The 25,224-nt window shown below is 35.1% G+C and overlaps 1 protein-coding gene across 4 annotated transcripts in view; it reads right to left on the bottom strand.

The window, feature by feature from the left end:
- ASXL2 (ASXL transcriptional regulator 2) overlaps window positions 1–23,528 on the bottom strand; it is a 127,905-nt gene extending 104,377 nt beyond the window's left edge. For 2 of the 4 annotated variants that reach the window (XM_031951424.1, XM_031951425.1), the window contains exon 1: window positions 23,193–23,527. In XM_031951424.1, coding sequence (XP_031807284.1) covers window positions 23,193–23,249 — 57 coding nt within the window. In that variant the 5' untranslated portion in view covers window positions 23,250–23,527. Of the gene's footprint in view, window positions 1–22,657; window positions 23,127–23,192 lie in introns of those variants that run through there. The other 2 variants (XM_031951426.1, XM_023494593.2) reach the window with 2 other exon arrangements.
- Between the last annotated feature and the right edge of the window lie 1,696 nt (window positions 23,529–25,224).

Below are 25,224 nucleotides of genomic sequence, written 5' to 3'. Positions count from 1 at the left end.
ACTACTGTTCTGTAACAAACAACCAGCAGGATGATTTCAGAGAGGATTGGAGAGACCTACATGAATTGATGCTAAGTGAAATGAGCAGAGCCAGAAGATCATTATACACGGCAACAACAAGACCATAAGAAGATCAATTCCAATGGACATGGTTCTCTTCAACATTGAGATGATTCAAACCCGTTTCACTTGTTCAGTGATGAAGAGAGCCATCTACATCCAGAAAGAGAACCATGCAACAGAGTGTGGAACACAACATAGCATTCTCTCTCACTCTGTTGTTATTTGCTTGCATTTTGTTTTCTCAGTTTTTCTTTTTCTTCCTTCTAGATCTGATTTTTCTTGTGCAGCAAGATAACTGTATAAATATGTTTACATATATTGGATTTAACATTTATTTCAACATATTTAACATGTATTGGACTACCTGCCAGCTAGGGACGGGGTGGAGGGAAGGAGGGGAAAATTTGAATAAAAGGTTTTGCAAAGGTCAATGTTGGAAAAATTACCCATGCTTTGTAAATTAAAAAAAAAAAAAAAAAATTCCCAAAGAGATAAAAAAGGGAAAAGGACCCACATGTGCCAAAATATTTGCAGCAGCCCTTTTTGTTGTGGCAAAGAACTAGAAACTGAGTGGTTGTTCATTGAAGAGTGACTGAATAAGTTATGGTACATGAATGTTAAGGATTATTATTGTTCTATAAGAAATGATCAGCAGGATGATTTCAGAAAGGCCTGGAGAGCCTTATATGAATTGATGCTAAGTGAATTGAGTAGAACCAAGAGAACACTGTACATAGCAACAGCAATATTATGACTAATATGGAAACATTATTAATGATTATATGTACAGAATCTATATCAGATTGTTTATGTTCTTGGGGTAAGGGCAGGGAAAGGAGGGAAAAAAATTTTTGCAACTTGTGAATGTTGAAAACTACATGTAATTGGAAAAAAATAAAATACTATGGAGGGGAAGGTATTATTGAACTGAATTGTCATTCACAACTTCATAGTAAGATTTATTTTGTTAAAGCCAATAGTCATTTTCCCATCTTCATCCCTAAGAACTTTCTCCACCATCTGATACCTCTTGCCTAATCCTATCTCAATTTTCATAGACATATGTCCCTAGGTTTTCCTATGTCTCTTGGCAGAATTATAGTGCATGTCCCATCCTGTGTATTGATATAGCTGGGACTCAATCCAAGACTTTGTTTTCTACCTACATACTTTTTTAGTGAAGTCTTCACCTCCTATGAGTTCAACTATCACCTCTTTTAATTTATCCATGCGAATGAATTCTAAATCAATTGTTTTTTTCATTCAGCTGAGTTCTAAACATCCTCCAAGACAGCAAAACTGTCTTTGCTTGATATTGATCATCAGAGGAATTGAAATTATCTTTTTTTCCCCCTAAATCTTTCGAGGATTTTCTTTTTTTTTTTTTTTATACAAAATAATCAACAGAAAATAAGCAGAGAGATCTTGTATTTTCTGAACCTCAACTGTAATTGTGAAAATACTTTCTCGGATGTAAAATGGTTTGCAGAGCTTCTGGATCACTTGACAATTTGATATTCTTGACAAATTAGAAAAACATAGGATAGTTTGTAATGCTGGAGAAACTGAACAAGATGGAGATTAGAGAGTATTTAATAATTTATTCAATAGAGAGATATACTGGGATCAAATGGATCCATGGTTTGGTCCCAAGGCTGAATGAAACTATGGGCTCCAAGAATCCAGCCACCAAAATGAGTTCTCAATGACATGTATACATGTGGCTCAGAGGCAGGGGCAGACTGAGGCAGGGGCGGAGTCAGAGTGCTTAAAGAGGGAACAGGACTCTGACAGGGTGGGGTAAGCCACTGGAGATGAGATGACATAATCAGGGGGAGGCACCTGGGACATCAGGAGAGACATCCTGATAAAACAGTATCTGATATTCTAATAGCTTGGGATAGGGAGAAGCATTCTGATCTTCTAAAACATAAGATCTTTTATCTTTATCAAGTATTCTGATAAAGAGGGAGGGGAGGTTTTGCAGAACCTAACTGAGAATCAGGGAAATCCAGGCAGGACAATAAAAGAGAACTGTGGCATCACAGTTTACCTCTCAGATGTGAAGAAGGAAGAATTTGTGACCAAAAAAGAGCTGGAGATCATTATTGAACACAAAGATAATTTTGATTATATATAAAGTTAAAAAGTTTTTGTATAAACAAAACTAATGCAGACAAGATTAGAAGGGAAGCAATAAATTGGGAAAACATTTTTACATTCAAGAATTCTGATCAAGGCCTCATTTCTAAAATGTACAGAGAATTGACTCAAATTTATAAGAATTCAAGCCATTCTCCAATTGATAAATTGATAAAAATCAAAGGATATGAACAATTTTCAGAGGAAGAAAATGTCATGTCTAGTCATATGAAAAAGAGAAATGCAAATTAAGACAACTCTGAGATACTACACACTTCCCAGATTTGCTAAGATGACAGGAAAAGATAATGATGAAATGTTGGAGGGGATGTGGGAAAATTGGACCACTAATGAATTGTTGCTGGAATTGCACATACCTTTTTGATCCAGCAGTGTTTCTACTGGGCTTATATCCCAAAAGAAAGGACCCACATGTTCAAAAAACGTTTGTGGCACCCCTTTTTGTAATGACAAGAAACTGGAAACTGAGTAGATACCCATCAATTGAAGAATGGCTGAATAAATTATGGTATATGAATGTTATGGAACATTATTGTTCTATAAGAAACAATCAGAAGGATGATTTCAGAGAGGCCCCAAGAGACTTAAATGAACTGGTGCTAAGTGAAATGAACAGAACCAGGAGATCATTGTACTCTGCAATGACAAAGTTATATGATAATCAATTCTGATGGATGTGGCTCTTCTCAACAATGATGTAGTGCCACAGTTTCCTTTTAATGTCCTGACCTAGTTTCTCCAATTGTCCTATTTACTTCTCTCCTCAGGTTATAATCTTTCCCTCTTAAAGGGTCAATGAGATAAAGGTTTTATATCTTTAGGCTTTAACCATTCCTTCTTAATGTTTGACAGGATAAAGGTTTATCCATTTTAGACATCATTAGAATATCAGTAATCCAGTACCCCCCCCCCATTGTGTCATCCTAGGTGCCTCCTCCCCCATTAGGTTATCCCCAGCCAGGTACCTCCCTCATTATGTCAACGTTCTTGTTATCCTATGAAAATCTTGCTGTCCAGATATTTAGTGCTGGATTCTCCTTCAGCCCTGGGACCAACCATGGATCCATTTGGTCCCAGTATATCTCTCCATTTAATAAATTATTAAAGTGTTCTCTAATTTCTGTCTTGCTCAAGTTTCTCCTGAATTACAATGAGATACTGCAGACCAGTTCCAATAGACTTGTGATGGAGAGAAAGATCTACACCCAGAGAGAGGACTGTGGAAACTGAGGGTAGATCACAACATAGCATTTTCACTTTTTGTTGTAGTTTGCTTGAATTTTATTTTCTTTCTCTTTTTTTTTTTTTACTTTTTGATCAGATTTTCTTGTGCAAGAGATAACTATATATATGCATGCCTATAGTAGATCTAATATATATTTTTATCATGTTTAACATATAGTGGATTACATGCCATCTTGGGGGAAAGGGGAGGGAAATGGGAACACAAGATTTTTCAAGAGTCAAGGTTGAAAAATTATCCTTGCATATGTTTTGAAAATAAAAAACTTAAATGGTATTGGGGGGAAAAGTTGAGCAAGAAAAACATTTCTCACAGCTAAAACATAATATTTGTCAAAATAATATTGTCTCAAAAAACTCCAGACCTGTGTGACCCTAGGCAAGTCACTTAATCCCAACTGCCTCAGCCAAAAAAAAAAAAAAAAGTAAAAAGGATTCAGGACCAGGAATATCTAAAAAAAAAATATGCAAAATTAAGGTTCATAGAACAAGAAGCTTTAGAAAATTAAGTTAATTTAGAAATCAGAATTAGAAACTTGCAGAAACAGTCCGAGGACCAAAAAAAAAAATCATGCATCAGTTGCTGGAATACCCAGAAAATGAAGTTTAGGTTCATGGACCTTATTTTTCTCATTATGAACCTCTAATGTCAACAAAGAGTTCACTCGCTATAGACAATGTACTGTGATTCTTTCCCTAAATTTGGAGGGATTGCATTTAGTGCTTAATGATTGGCTTTGGATCTTCCCCATTTATTGATGCTCACCCCTCTTTTCTCCATTCCTATCTTCATATACATTCCTTATCTCAGGATGCTCTCTAAAATTTATTTCAACTAAAAGATTCTTTGATTTCAAGTGTGAAGCAGAAGAAAAGAAAATAGTTATTGATCAGTTTTCATTGTTAATCTCAGATGGACAATCATGGTATCCTTTTTCTCTCTTCAATTCAAAACCTATAGCTGTCATTTTGATGCGGGTGTGGTCCCTTTAAAAATTGGCTTATTCCTTTCTTTCTGATTCCCAACCCCTCCTAGTTAATGTAATTATCAATCAAGGACCTTTTGATTCACAAATCCTGGTTCCTTTGAATTCCAATAGAAGATCAGGACCTGTCCCAGCCCTACACGGATCTGAGCTTGGGGGTACACCCACAGGCCCCTCTAGCTAAATCTCCCATTATAAAAAGGGCCTAGCTGGGACCCCCTCTTTGCAGAGGTCCCAACATGCTAATCTTACGCCTGGCATGTCAGGACCCTCTGTCCACAGGAACTTTATGGCTACCTTCGCCTATTTCCTTAACTATACTTTAACCTTATTTCCAAACCCCATAATAAACCTCTTGTATCAATCTACCTTTTTGGGCCAATAAATGCTTTTATTGGGGACTTGCACCACCACCAGAGTTCATTTAACTTAGTATCCTTGTGCCAAACCAAAGGGGGTTGCAGGGGAGCTCTGTTTGACTCCCTGTACCCCGAACCTGCCGCTAGACTTCAATTAAACCCCAATTTCATTTAGGTATCCCATTTCTATCTCTCCTCAATCTACTCGGTTGTAATGTTTCTAGCATTATCATTCTGCATCTATCTCTATAAACATATGACATTTTTGTACTTAGAGCCTATGTCAGTCTATAATGATGGACCATTCAACTGCAAGGTCTAAAAGGGCAACTTTCCTCCTAAAATTAACCAAATCACCAAAAAAAGGGAAAAAAATAATGTAGTCAAGAAAAAAATGGTACTTCTATAAGTCTTTTCTCATCTTTAAGAAATTATGAGATGCCATACATCTGCAGCTTTCACTAAAATTAATTCATTTAGAAAAATTATAGCTCCAGAAATAAATGTTGTGAAAAAAGGCATCAAAACTTACTTCAAAAGAATTTTTAAGAGAATTCAAAATACCCCAAAGACACCAAAAGAGAAAAATGATCCATATGTACAGAATTATTTATAATTATTTATAGCAGCAGTTTTTGTGGTAGCTAAGAAATAGAAATTATTATGTTCATCAATTGAGCAATAGTTTAATTATAGTACATAAAGGTAATGAAATACTGGTAGTAGAAAATGATGACAGTGGTTTCAGAGGAAGCTTTGATGAGATTTACATAAACTGATTAGAGTTTTAAGTGAGAACAATTTATAGAATAAAAACAAGATTAAAGAGACAAAACAAAACTTTGAATGATTTGAGCTCTGATTAGAAAAGTACTCCTTGGAAGTCATGCTACCTACCTCCTGAGAGAGAAATTAATTATGGACTTAGAATGCATACTGTAGCATATATATATATTTACATGACCAATGATTGTTTGAACTTTGCATATTACAAGATTTTATTGTTTTGTTTTTGTAATGGGGAAACCAAACTAGGGAAGAGAAAAAAACTTAGTTGAAAATTGGTGATAGTGTAAACTGGTACAGCCACCTTAAAAAGCAATTTGGAATTATGTCTCTAAAGTCACTAAATTTTGCATACCTATTATTACTCACTGAGCCCTCTATTAGTTCTATGCCAAAAAGACATCAAAGAAAGAGGAAAAGGACCCATATGTACAAAAAGAATCTAAGGGAGTATATATCAATTGGGAAATGGCTGGACAAACCACTGTATCTTTTATACTATAAAATTGGCTATTTAAAAAAACCAGAAAGGAATTGTATGAATTTAATGTAATTTGCACAATAACAGTGTAAAAATAAACTCTTAAAAGACAAGAGAGAAACATATTTCTGGATAGGGCCCATGTATATTTATCACACTCTTACAGGTGGTATTCCAATTATTAAATATTGGTCCTAGAGTCAAAAGTACCTGAGTTCAAATTCAATACAGCCCTTCCCAATATAAAAGATCAATTAGAATCTTAACTGAAAATATCATGTAATATCAATTTCCCAATTTTTGAAAGTTTAAGAATATTTCGAATGGATACCTTGACCAGAAACTGGCATATATTGAATCCCCATAAGGTTGAATTTTGTAGCAAGTAATTCATGAGACTTTACCCAATTTTGGACCAAGTCCAAAATGAAACAGAACTATCTTTTCAAGTATGATTGCCCAACCAGTTTTCATGCTGTAATAACTTTCTTTAGAAAGAAATAAGTATACTACTTGAAATCCAAATGCAAGTCTTTTATTTGTACAAAAGTAACTAGCTTTGAAAAATTAACTGGCATTCTCAATTGGCACATAAGTAAAATTTTTGTAGAGAATACTATCATTAAGGTGATATAATTCCCAATGTAAGTCTGATTGCATTATATTACAAAGTACTATATTGATTTGCCAAAATTTTATGATATAATACAGACATGATCTATACTAATTTTGCATATGCAAAAAATACATATTTAGGATGCTGAATTTTAGGCACACAATGTTCAATTTGAAATCTGAAGAGGAATCAAAATAAAAGTTATTACTTGAATTTAAGAGTATCATTAAAATTTAAATTAACTATTTGCATCTTTTAAGCATTTCACATAATGCTTAATTAACTTACACAAAAATTGTCATGTGAAAGAATACATCAATACACTGCTATAGCATGACATATCAAATTATTTAACTATATAATAGTTAATTGAATATATTGTAGTAATTCGTCATTAAGAAGTTTTTCCCCCTACAATGCATTTGATTTAATTTCCAATCTGATTTGAGTAAATGAATGTAATGGTTCAACTTTATAATACTTTAATCTGATTTCAATTTGATTCCAATCAAATTGTTAATCTGATCCAATTTGATTCCTAGCTTCTTAATCTCTCTTTATAATCCTTTATAATCCATTTGCCAAAAGAAGGAACTTAAAGGGAAATTGCAATAAGGCTTTTATTCATGATAAGTCCTAAAGAACCAACTGGAATACTGAAAAACTGTACCAGAAAATGTTATATTTGTTTACTATTTCAAAGCAGAAACTGCTAAACAGTATTTTGTGATTTTTGCAATTATTTCTAAACTGCCAAAGTTGCTTATAGAATATTTTAAAAGGCAGTTAGATATTGCTTTTAAACTATGCTTAATGTAAGTTGAATTTCTGTAATGGTTTCTTATTTAAAAAAGAACTTGCATCTATGTAAATAAGCCATAGAAATATAAGTTTTCCCATGTAAAAAAGTGGGTACTTTTCCTATTTAAAATATTGTTTAGCTTGAGACTTTCTCTTGGTATATCTGTAAAAAGTTCTCAGATCCATTAAGGTTTGTGATTATTTTTTGGAACAAGATTGTTTTTACAACTGAAATGATATTTCAGCTCAACAAAACATAGTACATGACTATGTATTTCATAAAAGTTGGCTGTATAATTTCTATAAATTGTACTTATTTAGAAAAAGAAGGCTCTCAGGATAAACTATTTCTAAATGGAGGGAGGGAGGAAGGAAAGAGGAAGGGAGGAATCTCTCTTATTGAGTAAAAGTTAGAAAACTAGAATTAAATAGGCCAGCCATAATCAAATATATACAGAAGTATTAGTATTGGATGAAGCTCTCAAAAACAAAAACTGGACAAACAATTTTTTCATAAATGTATTTCAGAAAATTAGTTGTCAATGTAACAGGAAAAGGAACTTTGACCCACATTTTACACCACAACCCTTGCTGGTTGAAGGGCTTAAACATTTTCTTTTTAAGCTTAGAAAGTTTGGGAGGAAATGAAATGAAACGTGGAAGTTAGTTTAATTTCTTTAGATTCAATAAATAGAAGAATGAGTAGATGAGTGATGTAATTAACTAGAATGAAATATTTTTAAAGTGCACAGCTAAAAGAAGAAAAAGGAACAACAGAATGGGAAAAATATCTATGACAAAAATACATGATAAAAATTTAGTGTCTATACTCCATACAGCAGAAACAAAGAGGGTATAGTGGGAAAAGATATGGAGTTAAAAGTCAGAATAACCCAGTTCAAGTCCTACCTGCCTCTGACAAAGCTCTGAGCAGACTCTGCCAATTATCTTCACCTCTCAATGGCTCTTCTCTGAGAACAAGCTGTAACATTGTTACTGATACTAAAATCATTTGTTTCCTTAAAAACTTATCTCAAGAAATATCTGCTACATCAGAGGTTCTTAATATGGGAAGATTAATCTGCAAAAATTTAGCAACTGATTATTCCAATTTTATAAATACATAAACAAAGACAGACAGAAATTAAGTGTTTTGCTCAACATCATTCTGCAAGCATCCGAGTTCAGGTCCAGCACTCTATCCACTGGACTACATAGCTGCCTTTGATAATAATAACTAGATTTTTCCCTCTGCTTCAGCTTTCTCATCTATAAAAATGGGAGAAAAAATAAAACTTACTTCCCAGGATTGTTATGAGATAATGAGGATCAAATGAGAATATTTATAAAGCATTTTGCCAACTTAAAAAAAATCATAAATGCTAGGTATTATTTAATAATCCCATGTATTTAAAAACTAACTGAAAATGGGACCCTAGGTTTCACCCGACAGCCAGAATTTGGTCCACGACATATAAAAAAAAAAAATTAAGATCCCTTACTCTATAGGAAACTTTTCTTAATTTCCACAGCTTACAGTTTATAAGTACACATGAATATCATAAATTTACTTTGTATTTATTTTGTATAAACATCTCTCTTCTGAGGGCAGGAACAGCTTCAATTCTGTGTACATTTAGCACCTACCACAGTGCCTGAATATAGTACTTCATAAGACTTCTTGATTGGTCTGCATAAGTAAAATAAGTAGAGGAGCTCTCCACAGTGATAAAATCATAGGTCCAGTAAAAATAAAGTAAAAAATGTAAAGTGCTATTAAAATTTCATGTTATTTCCCATTCCACAAACAGTAAATGGTCAGAGGAGATCAACAATCTTCAAAAGGGAAAACAAATTGTTAATAAACATCTTTAAAATGTTTATCAAAGAGATGTTAAAAAATTTTTTGAAGGGGCAGCTAGGTGGTGCAGTGGATAGAGCACTAGCCTTGAAGTCAGAAAGACCCGAGTTCAAATCTATTCACAGACACTTAACACTTCCTAGCTATGTGGCCTTAGGCAATTCACTTAACCCCAACTGCCTCAGGGGGAAAAAAATTGAAATATCTTGTCTTATCCCCCAAAATATGTAAAAATATAGCAAAACTTAATGATCACAAGATAGTAGTAAAAATATATACTCATTCACTGCTGCTGCAATTACAAATTTATACAATCCTTCTGGAAGTAATAGTACAGGTTACAAAAGTAATTATTCTATAAGGATATGACAAAAAAAACAAAATAATTTGGAGGAAATTAGGTTTACATATTGCATATCACACAATATATCACAATAAACTTCAAATAGACCTAGATTTATAGGGTTACATCATAAACACATCAGAGGAGCAGAAAAAGGAATACCTTTCATAACTGGAGGTAAGGAAGAATCCTTGACCTAACAAGTAACAAAGAGGATAAAAATCAAACAGACATTGTTGATGATATAAAACTATGAAATATTTGCACAAACAGAATCAATGCCGTTAGAATTGGAAGAAACAGAAAAAGATGTTGGAGGGAACAATTTAGCTGATAAAAGGTATCCAAAATATAAATGGGATTTATTCAAATATATAAAAGGAGCAATTGTCAAAAAAATAATAAAAACAAATGAACAGGCATTTTTCAAGAGGAGAAATAAAAAATTTCAACAATATGAAAAAATCCAACAAATTACTAATAAAGAAAAATTCAAATAAAAACAACCACATTTTTAACTTGTAATCATCAAATTGGCAAATGTAACAAAAAGTAAAATAACAAATATTGGCAAGGATGTAAGAAGAAAAGGTTTACCAATGCATTGTTGGTGGAATAATGTGACTACTACTAAGCTTTAACATCATCTCTCTTTCCCCACTCCCCTGGGAAAAAAAAGATCAAAGTAACAGCAGGTAGCACTTTTTGTCTATACAGAAGGAAAGAAAAGGTTAGAGGCTAAGGGATTTGAGTCTCATTCTCATCTGAAATGATCAAAGAAGAAATCAATACATATGCATGGACACAACTAATTTGGGTACAGAAATACATTTCACTCATCAGAGAAATATGAGGGGAAAAGGCGGAAATAGGTTAAGAAGTAGGTTAAGCCCTAGGTGAGGGAAAAATCAAAATGATAAAGAAGTATAAGATTATACCAAATCTAGAGTACTAATGCTGAGCTCAACTCTCTTTCATCCCTCTCTTCTTTATAAAGAAAAAAGAAGGAAAAGTACAGTCAGTTCTACCATACCACAATATATGCATTCCCAAAAAGCAATGAGAAATCAAATAATAACCACAGGGCTTATATGAAAAATAGGGGTAGTATAACACTCAGAAAGTTGAATGATATTTAAAAATTAGGAATCTAATAAAAACAATTGCAGTTTTATACATGTTAAGTGGTTTTTAAAAATACATAAATACTACAATAAATGGCAGCAATGTCCTCCACCTTGGGCTGATAGGCCTGTGCTCCTGCAAAATGAAAGACAAACTCAGTTGGCAGTAGCTTCTGGTCATGGTGCAAAAAAGGGTGCCCATAGCTATTACTGCATCAGAAGATATGGTGTCTTACTTTGAAAAAACATTTAGTTTGCTATGGAAATGAGTATCAGAAGACTTATGTCTTATAGTAATGTTAATGTGAAACGGTATAATTTTCTGGGGGGCTTTCCCCACACTCTATCTCACAGAAGAAATTATAAATAACCAAAATAAAAATTTATATTATGCTTAAAATATTCTCCAGTATATTAAATCCATTGAAACAAAAACAAGTTTTCAAAACAAATGATACAGCAGAACTGATTATATATGAAAATAGAACAGAAGGAAATCCAAGCATAACTGAAGGTGAATGGAATGAATTCACCTATAAAACAAAAAAGAACATGAGAATGGATTACAAACTAGAATCCAACAATGTATTAAGAAACACACTTGAACAGAAAAATATATAAAATTGTTTTTAAAATGGGCTAAAGTAAAAAAAATACTTCAGTTTAAAAAGCAGGCATGCTCATTTCCAAAATATATAGAGAACTGACTCTAATTTATAAAAAATCAAGCCATTCTCCAATTGATAAATAGTCAAAGGATATGAACAGACAATTCTCAGATGAAGAAATTGAAACTATTCTAGCTATATGAAAAGATGCTCCAAGTCATTATTAATCAGAAAAATGCAAATTAAGAGAACTCTGAGATACCACTACACACCTGTCAGATTGGCTAGAATGACAGGGAAAGATAATGCGGAACGTTGGAGGGGATGTGGGAAAACTGGGACACTGATACATTGTTGATGGAATTGTGAATACATCCAGCCATTCTGGAGAGCAATTTGGAATTACACTCAAAAAGCTATCAAACTGTGCATACCCTTTGATCCAGCAGTATTTCTACTGGGCTTATATCCCAAAGAGATTTTTAAAAAGGGAAAGGGACCTGTATGTGCAAGAATGTTTGTGGCAGCCCTCTTTCCAGAAATTGGAAACTGAGTGGATGCCCATCAATTGGAGAATGACTGGATAAATTGTGGTATATGAATATTATGGAATATTATTGTTCTGTAAAAAATGACCAGCAGGAGGATTTCAGAAAAGCCTGGAGAGACTTACATGAACTGATTCTGAGTGAAATGAGCAGGACCAGAAGATCATTATTTACTTCAACAACAATACTATATGCCCACTTCAACAATGAGATGAAACAAATCAGTTCCAATAGAGCAGTAATGAACTGAACCAGCTACACTAAGAGAAAGAACTCTGGAAGATGACTATGAACCACTACATAGAATTCCCAATCTCTCTATTTTTATCCGCCTGCACTTTTGATTTCCTTCACAGGCTATTTGTATACTATTTTAAAGTCCAACTCTTTTTATACAGCAAAATAACTGTTGGACATGTATACATATATTTTAATTAACTTATACTTTAACATATTTAACATATATTGGTCAAACTGCCACCTGGGGGAAAGGGTAGGGAGAAGAAGGGAAAAAATTGGAACAAAAGGATTTGCAACTGTCAATGCTGAAAAATTACCTATGCATATATTCGTAAATAAAAAGCTATAATACAAAAATAAAAATAAATAAAATTAAAAAAAAAAAAAAAAAGGCAGGCATGGAGGGCAACTAAGCACTGAAGTCAGAAGGACCCGAGTTCAAATATGACCTTAGATATATGGCTCTCAACAAGTCACTTAACTCCAACTGCCTTAGGGGGAAAAAGATAGGGATAACAATCATGATTACAAACTATGACAAAAACTGATAAAAATTTTAAAAAAAGATAAAAAAGGAAACTACATTTCCCTGAAAGATATCATAGAACAAATCAACATTAATACTAAATATATGTACCAAATGGTACAGCACTACCTAAATACTTAAAGGAACAGTTAAATGAATTACAGGGAGAAGTGTAGTACAAAATTATATAGTGAGAGACATCAATTCACCTGTCAGGCCTGGATAAACAATTCAAAAATATACATTCATCTGGGTATGTGTATACATGCGCATGGCAACCTAATGAAAACTGACCATGTATTAGACAGAAAGGCATTTTTACAGAAAATAAATATAATAAAAATTTTAATAGGTAACTTAAAAAAAAAAAAAAGACTTCACTGAAGAATAACTTAATTCTAAAGAATGGATAAGTAAAACATAGCAAGTAATGGAAAGACAAATAAACTGATACTGAGTGAAGTGAGTAGAATAAGGAGAATATTGTACACAGGGACAGCAAAATTATGCAATAACCAATAATGATAAGACTTAATTCTTTTCAGCAAGACAGTGATCCAAGACAATTCCAATAGACTTAGGATAGAAAAATCCCATCTACAAAGAGAACCAAAGTGAATGAATGTGAATTGAAACATATTATTTTCATCTTTTTGTTTGTGTTTTCTTTCTCATGATTTTTCTCTTTTGTTCTGATTTTTCTTGGACAATATTACTAATATGGAATATGGTTTAAATAACTATACAAGATTATTTGCTGTCCTGGGGAAGGAGTAAGGAAGCGAAGAGGAAAAAACTTGGAACTCAAAATCTTACAAAGATGAATGCTGAAAACTATCTTTATAAGTAAATGTAAAAATAAAATACTACAGAAATTAAAACACAGACACACACACACACACACTCCAGAAAGTAAAATAAGCAATCTTGATTACATAAAAATTAAAAAGTTTTTACAGAAACAAAATTAATGCAATTAGAATTTTAAAAGCAGGCAAATGAGATAAAATCTTTGCAACAAACTGATTAAAGTCTCATTTCTAACATATATGGAGTTTTAAATGTATACGATTATAAAATTCCCCAACTGATAAATGGTCAAGGGATCTGAACAAATAGTTTTCAGGAGAAATCCAAGCTATGAAGAACCATTAAAAAAAAAAAAATATTCTAGATGACAAGAATTCAAAATTAAAACAACTCTTGAGATTATATCTGACAACCACAAATGACAAAAAGGAGAAAATGACAAATGCTAGCAGATATATGGAAAAATAGGTACGTTAATAAACTGTTGGTTAATTGGTCCACCCATTCTGGAATTCTAGCACAGTGAGTAGTATATGCTTAATGAATTTTTAATGAATGGATTACACCCCAAAAATTATCATCATGTATACATCCTGACTCAGTAGTACCACTTCTATAACTATACTCCCTAAAAAAGCAAAGAAGAAAATAACCTATATGCACAAAATGTTTATATGATTTTTTTTTTACAGTGGGAGACTAAGGGGATGCCCAGTGCCCATCAACTCAGAACTGACATATATAAATGTAATGAAGTAAAGTCCTGTTATAAGACATGATGAAGGTGCATATCCTTTGACCTAACAATAGCACTATTAGGCATAAATCACAAAAGATTTTTTTAAAAAGCAAAAGGACTACATATAATGTATATAAAAATATATATAAAAATATTCATAGCAGCTCTCTTTTCAGGGGCAAAACCTTGGAAAATGAGGTGATATCCATCAATTGGGGAATGGCTGAATAAATTGTGGTATGTGATTTATGATGGAATATTGTTTTTCTATGGGAAATGATGAACAAGATGCTCTTAGAAAAATCTGGAAAGTCCTTCATGAATTCAAGCAAAGTAAAATGTACTATGTACAATATAAGCGCAATGTTCTGGGATGATCAGTTGGAAATGACTGCTATTTTCAGCAAAATGAAACATGACTACTCTGAAGAACTTATGATGAAAAAATTCTTTTGATACACAAAGAACTGAGTATATCTGAATACAGACTGAAGAATACTCTCTCTTTTTTACTTTTTCTTGAGGGTTTTTTTTAAGGAGGAAGATAGAAGTTTTCTTTCACAACATGACTTTTATGGAAATGTTTTGCATAACCTCACATGAGTTTTCTTAATGGGAACTGGGGCAAGGGATAAAGGAGAGAATCTACAACTAAAGACTCAAAAACAAATGTAAAAAATTGTTTTAAATGTAACTGGGGGAAAATAAAAATATTAAATATTAAAAAAAGAAATCATGTAGAGAATAGTTTCAGAAACACCTGAGGATACCAGTTTGAACTTAAGCAGAGTGACATGAAATTAACTAAGAAAATTCATAGAATCTAAGAAAAATACTATAAATACAGAAAAAATTCTGAGATGACTGAGTAGGTGAGAAAACTTTTACCTCTCCAAATTTCTTCCATAGAAAAAGACAGAAATTGCCTCAGAGAAAACATAAAACAGCTGAAATAAACAAAAGTTAAAGTAAAGCAGTAGTTCTCCTAAAACAACCCAAGAAAACCCCAGGACCTGACCTCCAAGGTCCAGATGGGGTGAAGTGTAAACACCTTGAGACTACTTTGGAATCAACCAACAAGTTCTAGGGTCAGGTAGGTTTAGGAGAGAGGCTCAGCATTAGAAACTTTCATCTCACAAAAAGTGTAGGGGTCTGAAAACTGTGTAGGAGAATATTGAAGAATCTTCCACTATAGAGGGACACCAAGCACAGATGTGTCTAGGCTGGGCTGCAACTGAGGGGAAGAATGAGCTAGCACATATCTTGTGAGTGAAAATTCCAAGGAAGAAAAATAATAGAAACTGTATTAGGACAATCAATGCCCAGTAATTTCATTTTCCAATTTAGATTTTAAAGACCCATACATCCAAGGAGATCAATGATTTTTTAAAAAGTCCCATACATACCAAAATACCTACAGCAGCATTTTTGTAATAAAGAACTAAAAACAAAGTAAAAAGTCATTGACTGGGGTTTGACCATACAAATTGTGGTACAATTACATAAAGAAATATTCCTCTGCCACAATAAACAAGAAATATAAAGAAGGCAGGAATGCTTAAAAAGACATGAATAAATTTAGCAATGTGAAAGAAAAGCAGGTAAGGGGCCAAGGCATAATAGGGAAGAGAAAATAAAACAATTTCAAAATGGACAAGTTAACTGAGACCAAAAAAAAAAAAAAAAAGCAAATTATCAAGATCTTATTTTGCTTGTATTTGTCTTCAAAAGAGAACCTCTGGATTGGAATGTATCAAACAAATATAGCAAGAGAGTACTAAGAAAGTATGGTAGCTCCACTGAATTAGTGAAAAATAAGTCACCCAGTCAGGATAAATTGACATCCTTAAATAGTGGCAGGTGACTGATGAACTATGCAGTCAATGAATGATCTTTAAAATTTAACAGAAACCAGGAGAGGTACCATAAGAACAGAAGGGCCAAAGTCCCAATTTTCAAAAAGGATGTAGTCTACAAACTATAGACCAATGATTTTTACTTCATCCTTAGCAAATTCTAGAATGCATTAAAGATTACATTTTAGTAAAGATCTATAAAAGGTAGTAGCAGTGATTTTATAGTTATTTTACAGTTCAATTATATGCTTATATTTAAAAAAAAAAAGTATTGTGCCTGTATTAAGAAAAGGTTCATATCCCAGGAAAGACTTAGATGAACTGATAATGAGGGAAGTGAACAAATTCAAGAGAAGAACTGTACCCAGTAACAGAATGATTATATGATGATCAACGATGATAGACTTAGTTATTCTCAGCAAAGACTTGGGATAGAAAATGCCATCTACATCTAAAGACACAACTGTGGAGACTAAATAGGAAGCAAAGCATGATACTTCCGCCTTTATTTGCTGTTTACTTTTTCTTTCTTGTGGTTTTTCCCTTTGAGTCTGATTTTTCTTGCATAACATGATAAATATAAAAATGTGTTTAGATGGATTTACATCTTTCAAATTGCTTCCTATCTTGGGGAGGGGGAAGGCAAGAGAAGGAGGGAGAAAAAAATTTATACAAAATCTTACAAATATGAATGTTGAAAACTATATGTGTATTTCAAAAAATAAAACACTACTGAGAAAAAAGAGGCTCATATCAATCTAATTTCATTTTCTCTCTTGTCAAGGATACGAAGCTGTCAGAGTTTAATTAGACTTTAGCAAACCATTTGAAAAATTACCTCATGCTTACCATGAAAAAAAAAATAGGGCTAGAAGACAGAACAATTACAGGGTTTCAAAACTGACATATAGTCAGAGTAGCCATTAATCATTCAACGTCAAATATGAAGGGTTCCAGTGGAGTATCCTAGGGATCCATGCTTGGTCCTAGGCTGCTGAACAAGTTTATCCATAACTTAAATAAAAGCAAAGATTACATGCTTGTCAAATTTTCAAATGACACAACACTGGGTTAGCTAATACACAGAATAAATGGATCCAAAGGTCCTGACAGGATAGACTAATGGCCCCAATTGAATTAAGACAAATTTTATTAAGTAGAAATGTAAGATCTTATGCTAGAAAGAAAGAAAGAAAGAAAGAAAGAAAGAAAGAAAGAAAGAAAGAAAGAAAGAAAGAAAGAAAGAAAGAAAGAAAGAAAGAAAGAAAGAAATCCATTTCCTAAGTATAAGATGAAAAATGCAAAATTTGATAGCTGTTTGTCTAAAAAAGATCCTAAAAACACTAATAAACTGGATTATAAATAGGAGGGAAACCAGGTAAGTAAAGAATCTTAAGTTCATATTATTGATCAGCTGAAGATATGGAATGTCTTACCTGGAGGAGATTCAAAAGGATATTGATTGGTGTCAAGTATCTCAATAGTTCTCATGTGGAAGAGGGTTAAAACTCTCCCTTATTTGGCACCAAGGGTAAAATTAGAAGCAAGTAAAAGCCACAAAAAGGCAAAATTTTGATATGAGAAGAAAAATCCTAACAATCTGAGCTATACAAAAGTGGTACAGACCACCTCTGGGGGGAGTGAGTATGCTCTCACTGGAGTTCTGCAAGCAATGTCTAAAACCATCAATTCAGTGCATTGTAAATGGAGTTCTTTTACAGGCACAAATTGGATTGAACTTCGGAGGTGTGTTCAAATTCAAAAATTCTATGATTCTGGAAATGAATGACTGTATTAGGGGCAACAGAATTTCCTAATCATGAAATGTTCCTGCAGATTCCAGTATAGCACTGAAGACCAGGGGAAAAAAGGATTTAAGGCTTTGTATGCCTAAGTGTATGACATAGCAAGGCTATACACAGAACCTCTCCTTTTTAAAAACCCTTATGTTCCAAATTCTTTACACTTAAAAATCTTCTAACCCTTTCCCTCTTAGCTTCAAAATTTCCTAAATTTTACTTAATTAGGGTTTGGAGAATTAGATTGTATTGACTATTTTAGAGAGATATTTTAAGTTTCTTTCAGTTGTCAAATTATTTTTCAAAGTTTTGTTTCTATATCAGTTTTCTAAGAAATCACCTTTCCTTACCACTTGAGGTTTCAAAAGTTCAATATTAAAGATGTAGCTCTCTCTATATCTTTTTCCTAAATTGGTCAAACTATTTCTTCCAAACAACTTCTCTTTATAATCTACTCCCTGATTGCCACCACATTTATTTAATGCTTGAATATGGAACACTGTACTATGAGATGGGGACGATGAGAAGTTTAGATGATACAACCTCTGCTCTCAGCGAAAAACAAGCAATTCTAATACATGAAATTTGTATAGATCATTAGAAAGAGGAAAGCAAATATACAGTCTGAGGAGACCAGGTAGACAATATATGAGTAGGGATTTATTATAAAGTATGGGCAGAAATTCTAAAGTTGAATACTAAGGACATTTCAGCCATGTGTGATCAAAAGCTTGGAGGTATAAGTGAACCTTTTAGAGGGGGAAGGAAAAAGGAAATACCCAAGTGTGGTGACAAGGTTACTGTAGGGAAAATATGAAAAGGCTAGAAAATAATGATAGTGGAGACTGAAGGCCTTCATTGTTGCACAGAGAAATTTCAACTTTAGACAACTGGAACGCATGAATATTATTAAGTAGAAAAGTAACATGACACTTTTAATTTCCTGAATCTGTATCTTTGATTTCTGGCTTTTAGCTTCTAGGCTGACAAAAATTTGATTTTTCTATCACTCTCCTTGAAACATACTTAAAAAAAAATGAAGGCAAGGTATAATACAAGCTAGAATGTGATAGAATAGATCAAGGCAATAGATCTATGAATAACAGAAAAGGGGGGGGGGGGGAGAAACACGGCTAGAGTATGGGGGAAGGATCGGAAACTCATTAAGCAGTTGGCAATTGAGTTGAGCATTGAAAGATTTTTTTTTTTTAAACCAGGAAGAGAATTTATTCCAGAGATGGAAGACTGACCATAATGCAGAAGCAGGAGAAGGTATGTTAAATTCAGGGAATAGCTAGTATTCTAGTTTGGCTGAATGGCATGTATGAAGAAAAACTGTGAAAGACAAAACTAGAAAAGATGCTAGGAGCCATACAGTAGAAGGCCTTAAATGCCAGATTCCTCAAGGCATTAAAAAGTTATTGGAAGATTTGAGTCTAGAGGACAAGGAATCGATATCATCATATTTTGGCTGCTATGTGAAGGGAATGCTAATGTGATAGGAAAGATGGGAGAATGAGAGGAAATGGAAAACCAATTAGAAAACTATTACAACAGCTTAGGGAGTGGCAGTAATGATAGTGAGGTGATTAAAAACTGATCCTAGATCTACTACAAAGACAAAATCAATTAATATTTGGCTAATGACTATAAGAATTGTGGGAAAAGCAGGAATGAAAGATAGAATTTTGAGCCTAAGCAACAGAGTTCATGGCAATAATTGAAACTGGGAATTTGGGAGGGGACAGCAAGTTTTTTTGCAGGAAAAGACAAATATTCAGTTTGGATATAATGAACATAAAAGAGGCACTCACAGACATCAATCTAATAAATATTGAAAAAACTGAAGATTAGGAAACAGATTTGATTGTCATTTGCAGAAAAGTGACAACTGAACAAGTGGAATTAAGAAGGAATAAAGGAATAAAGTGAGAAAAGGAACCAGAACAGAGACTTGAATTACACCCACACTTGGGTTGGAAGACAATAATGAACTAGAAAAAAACAGAAGAAAGCAGAATCACAGAAATCAAAGGAGAAAAGTATCTAGAAAAGCATAACCACAGTGTCCAATCCTGCAAAAGTGTCAAACAAGGACTGAGAAAAGACAAATGAATTGGAAACTGAGATCAATTATGGCTTTGAGAAAGCATTTTCAGTTGAGAGGTGAATGGAAGCCAAATTACAAGGGACTAAGGAATGAGTGGATGGTGAGAAATTGGAAGAAGCTAACTAGTAAAAGGATCTATAGTCAACTATGCTTCTTGAGAAATTGAAGTGAAAAAACCATTACATTGAATTCCCAATCCCTATATTTATGCCCACCTGCATTTTTGATTTCCTTCACAAGCTAATTGTACAATATTTCAGAGTCTGATTCTTTTTGTACAGCAAAATAACGTTTTGGTCTTGTATACTTATTGTGTATCTAATTTATATTTTAATGTATTTAACATCTACTGGTCATCCTGCCATCTAGGGGAGGGGGTGGGGGGTAAGAGGTGGAAAAATTGGAACAAGAGGTTTGGCAATTGTTAATGCTGTAAAGTTACCCATGCATATTACCTGTAAATAAAAGGCTATTAAATTAAAAAAAGAGAGAGAACGAGAGAGAGAAATTGAAGTGAAACAAAATGCCAAGTTCGGGAATGTTTTCTTTTCTCATGTTATTAGTCAACATCAAGCCCTCTTTGATAGCATCAAGAATGATGGAAAGAGCTCAAAAGAGTTGGATTCAAAGCTGAATTTAAACTCCCATGAATTATATTACATACCAGTTTGATTTTGTTAATGTTTCTTCTGACGATTCAGTTCCATTCAATATAGGATTCTGATAATATACTTTGGCACAATGTACAAAAATCCCATATGAATAAAGGGTTCCATGATACCATTAAAAAAAAGAAAAATTCAAGGGTAGAAGTGATAGACAATGCCAATTCTTTTTGAAGAGATAATTTTTAAAGACTAGTAATCATGTTTAGAGGAGATAAAAGACATAGTAAGAAAAGTAATGATCGATAAAGTGATCTCTCATTCTGCTTTATATTATACTCGTTATGTATAGATATGGCATCACTTGGCCAAAGTAAACTATCAATTCCTTAAGGGCAGGGACAGTTTTTTTCATCTTTGCAAAGTTAATGCCTAGAAGAGAGCCCTGAATGCACTCCAGTACTGCAGCAGGAATACATGCAAGATATTGTGCTAAGCAATGGAGATGACAGAAACAGTATTTAACAAATGTTTGTTGAATTCAGTTAAGTGTTATGTTTGTGTTTTGACTCAAATTAGGATAACAGTCACAAGAGTTAATAAATAATAATAATAATCTAATCCAACTCAGACCTATACTCTAATTTTAAGTTTAGCCTTACTACACAGCTTAACTACTATTTTTTTCTATTTTAACTACTACTTTTTTCTATTTTAAATCTAGTAGAAAATATATTTATAAATGGCCAGATTAAATATTTTTGCCTTTGAAAATGAGAATGCTATCCTTATTCTACTAGTTAATTTCCTTTTCATCAGTCTATTAATGAAATGTTTCATCAGTACTAACTTTCTTCAAATATTTAAATCTTTTAAGCACAGGAAATTAAAACTTTCATCTCAAAGTCACAATGCAATTTCTACCAAGAATTGCAAAGTAGCCATTTTTAACTGATAAATTAAAATGTAGCTTTTCATTCAAGAGTATAGGAGAAAATGGATTTTGTTGTAACAAAAATACACTACCCTTTTTTTTTTAATCTCCCAAGCAACTATGTATATTTGATAGACATTTAAAAGTCGTTATTAAGGGAACATTTAAAAGACTTGTAGAAAATAGCTACTGGGGGAAGAAGGGGAAACTTTCTTACACTTATGTGTAAGAGAGCTACAAATTTTGTTTTCTATTTTAGGAGGAAAAGTACCACCAGCATTATGACTGCAAAGAAAGTAATTTACAAATGTTACAGGATGGCATTGTCTTCATTTTTATTAAGTATTTTCCCACTCTTCTAGAATAGCATATCACAAGAACAAAGTCTGTAAATGACACATTACAAATAGTACATTCATACTTTCCCAAGTTACCTGTGTACGGCTTATCAATTATTCCACATTTATTAGGCGTCCTATTAAGTGCAAGTACTGTACTAAGCCGCAGTGCTATTTTTTCCACTTTTATATTTTTGAATATAAGTGAATATATTTTCACTTATATATTTTTCACAAAACTACGGTTTTTTTTCACTTTTATATATTCCTTGATGTTTACTGAATGTTTGCTTACATTTCTTAAGGCATACCGGACCTCTTCTCTTTCTCACTTCCTAATTCTGAAATGATGCTGAGGGCTGGTTTACAGTTACACCCATAGTGATGTAATGGACTTCACTTTCCTTTAAAGTTTCAAGTCCAACATATACATGCCTTGAATTTTTATTTTGAACTGGGCGAGTTCATCAGTATTTTCATAATAAATCTCACAATACTCTTAATTCACCTCTAGGATGAAGAAATCCTTCATTTTTTTTAAACGTAATGCCAACAAGACAACTCCTGTTTCTTTCAGGAATCCCCGCAAGCAAACCTTAGGGCCCCATCCTCTTCAACAGAGAGGCGCAGTCCAAGTAAACTACAGGTCCCACCATGCACTGCTGCCCAGATCACGGCAGGTCTCTACGGAAACAGAAAAAATCCTCCCCAAGTCCCACCTGTTACTTCGTTTCTAAACACCGCCCGCACTTTCCGTTCAGACAACAGCCCAAAACAAAGAGCCTCGACCCAGGGCCGGCTTCCCGAGCAGAAATTAAAGCAGGGCCCAGGAGCGGCATGGCGGGGCTGGATGCCACCGGCCCAACCGGGTGTCCGGCAGCCGCATCCCGGCTTCCCCGGGCCGGACATAAGCGTCAGGGTTCTCCGCCCGCTCTTGCAGGATACCCGGCAGCGCACACCGAGAAGGAACAGAGTGGGAGGCGCCGGCCGCCAACTTCTTCCCAAGACCCAAGAGAGGGTCACGTCTGCCCGCGTTGAGGGCACCGGCCCCACTGCCCGAGCCTAGGCCCGAGTCCCGGCAACGCTCCCGGAGCCCACATTAACGGCCGCCGGGGGCCGCGCGCGGTTTTTCAGGCTCCTCAGCTGGTGCGGGGCGTCCCTCCGGCCGGCAGCCGCCCTCCCCCCCGCCGCCGGTCCCTCCCTCCCTCTTGGGCTCCGCCCGGCCTCCCCCGTCCTTCCTTCCCCGCCTCTCACCGTCTTGGCGGCCTCCGCCCAGGTCCTGCCCTTCTTCCTACGGCCCTTTTCCCTCATGTCGGGGCTTAGATTGGCTGAGAGGTTCCCGTGTCCGGGGTCCGGCCGCCCGCCCTCTCACCGCTAGCTAGCTCGCTCGCTCGCCCGCCCGCCTGCACGGCTTTCCCCGCTGTGCTGGGAAAGGAGGAAGAAAGGGGGAAGTGGAGCCGAAGAAGAGCCCTGGCCGAGGGAGGAGGAGCAGCAGTGAGAGGGGCCGCGAGCCGGGGTCTAGGGGGCAGCCAGTCCTCTGGCTGCCGTTGCCACTGCTACTACTACTGCTGCTGCTGCTGCCGCCGCCGCCGCTGCTGCCATATTGGACTCTTACTGTACAGACGGCCGCTGCGGTCATGTGACCACTCCCGCGCGGCCCGTCCCCTACTGTAAGGACCCCACGCGCACGCGCGGTTCCGGCGCCGGGGGGGAGGAGGCAAAGAAGGGGAGCGAGGGGGGCTACACGTTTAGAGCTCTAAAAGGCGGCAGCGACCTCACCCCTTTCCTGTCCCCGCCCCTCGCCGACCCCACGACCTCTGCTCTCGAGCATGCGCCTGGCAGCGCGGCCTTATAGACGGTAGCATCCTACCCTACGTCGCACACGCAGAAACCGGAAATGTGTCTGCGGAAGTTAGTCAATGCGCAGATATTTAGGGGTGGCTGAACTTGTGGCAGGAGCCGTGGCCAATGTCAGAAAGTGTCTGGGAGCCATGACTCCCCCCGGGGAAGGGCGGCCCAAGCAAAGAATTACAGATTTAGAGCTGCAGCAAACCTCAGAGATTATCTAACTCCTTTCAAGACACAGATGAGGAAACAGACCTAGAAAGGTGAAACACTTTGTCCAAAGTCACATAGGTATCAGTGAGAAAAATGTGATGGATTTGGACCTAAAAAACGTGGGTTCGAATCTTGATTGCCATTCGCTGTGTTTTCTGGTCCTTGTTAGTGACCCACCTGCTTTGTTCAGCCGGGTCCCACTCCTTGTGACCTCGAGGTCCATAGGGTTTTCTAAACAGATTAAATGACTTGCCCAGAGTCACAGGACTAGTGCGTATCTGAGGCCACCTTTGAACTCAAGTGTTCCAGATTCTAGGCTCCTCTGAGCCTCCCAGCTGCCTGTGACCCTCTGAGGTGGTGATGGGATTTAAATGCAAGCCCTCTCACTGTAAATTCATCCACTCTTCACAGCTCACTAGCCCAGTCTCCAAAAGAGCCACTCCTAACTTTATATAGTGAGCCAGACTTAACAAAACACTAAGTAATTCTGCTGAAATTCAGAACAGCTTCTTAACTGTTGAAGTTTTATATTTTAGGCCCAGTGTAATTTCTATGAAATTAAATTATAGTATAGTAGTCTTACTCTATTCAAGTCAATAAACATAAAGAACCAACTGTGTATATACTCTTATGCCCTATTGGTAACCATTCAATGATAAAAGAAACAAGAGTTACATAGGGTGGGCAACTATGAATAGGTTATAACTAAGTACCTACTTTGTGACAGTCCTAGATGTGCAGTTACAAAGTCAAAAATGAAACAGTCTCTGCCCTCAAATAGTTTATAGATCTTGAAGGAAAACAATGTGTACAAACAACTAAATATAAATACAAAATAGATACAAAGTTTCTTTGTAAAGAAAATAGTAGTAAAAGAACTTAGAAGTAAAACATTAGCTACCCCATTAAATGTTAAATTTTCTGTTGCTAGATACTATCAAGGGACTTGACTGATAACACCCAATTTTTTTACACAACAGTTGGTAAAAAAAAAACATAAGTTAAGACTTGAAGAGTTGGGAGACTATATTCTTTCACTTATATCCAAAGTATCTTACAGTTACAACTGTAGAGTTGTAGAGTTCCAAAGACTCAATCCCTTCAATTTCAGTGAGATCACTGAACTGTCAGAGAATCAAACTAAGCGCACAGCCATGGTTTAAGCTGTACAAAGCACTTGACTTACAATAACCAGGTAAATGATACAATTATTGTGCCAGTTTTCCAG

Source organism: Sarcophilus harrisii, chromosome 2, assembly GCF_902635505.1.
Source record: "Sarcophilus harrisii chromosome 2, mSarHar1.11, whole genome shotgun sequence".
NCBI lineage: Eukaryota > Metazoa > Chordata > Mammalia > Dasyuromorphia > Dasyuridae > Sarcophilus > Sarcophilus harrisii.
Note: the sequence above shows the minus strand (reverse complement) of the source record. Positions and strands in the feature narration are given on the sequence as shown.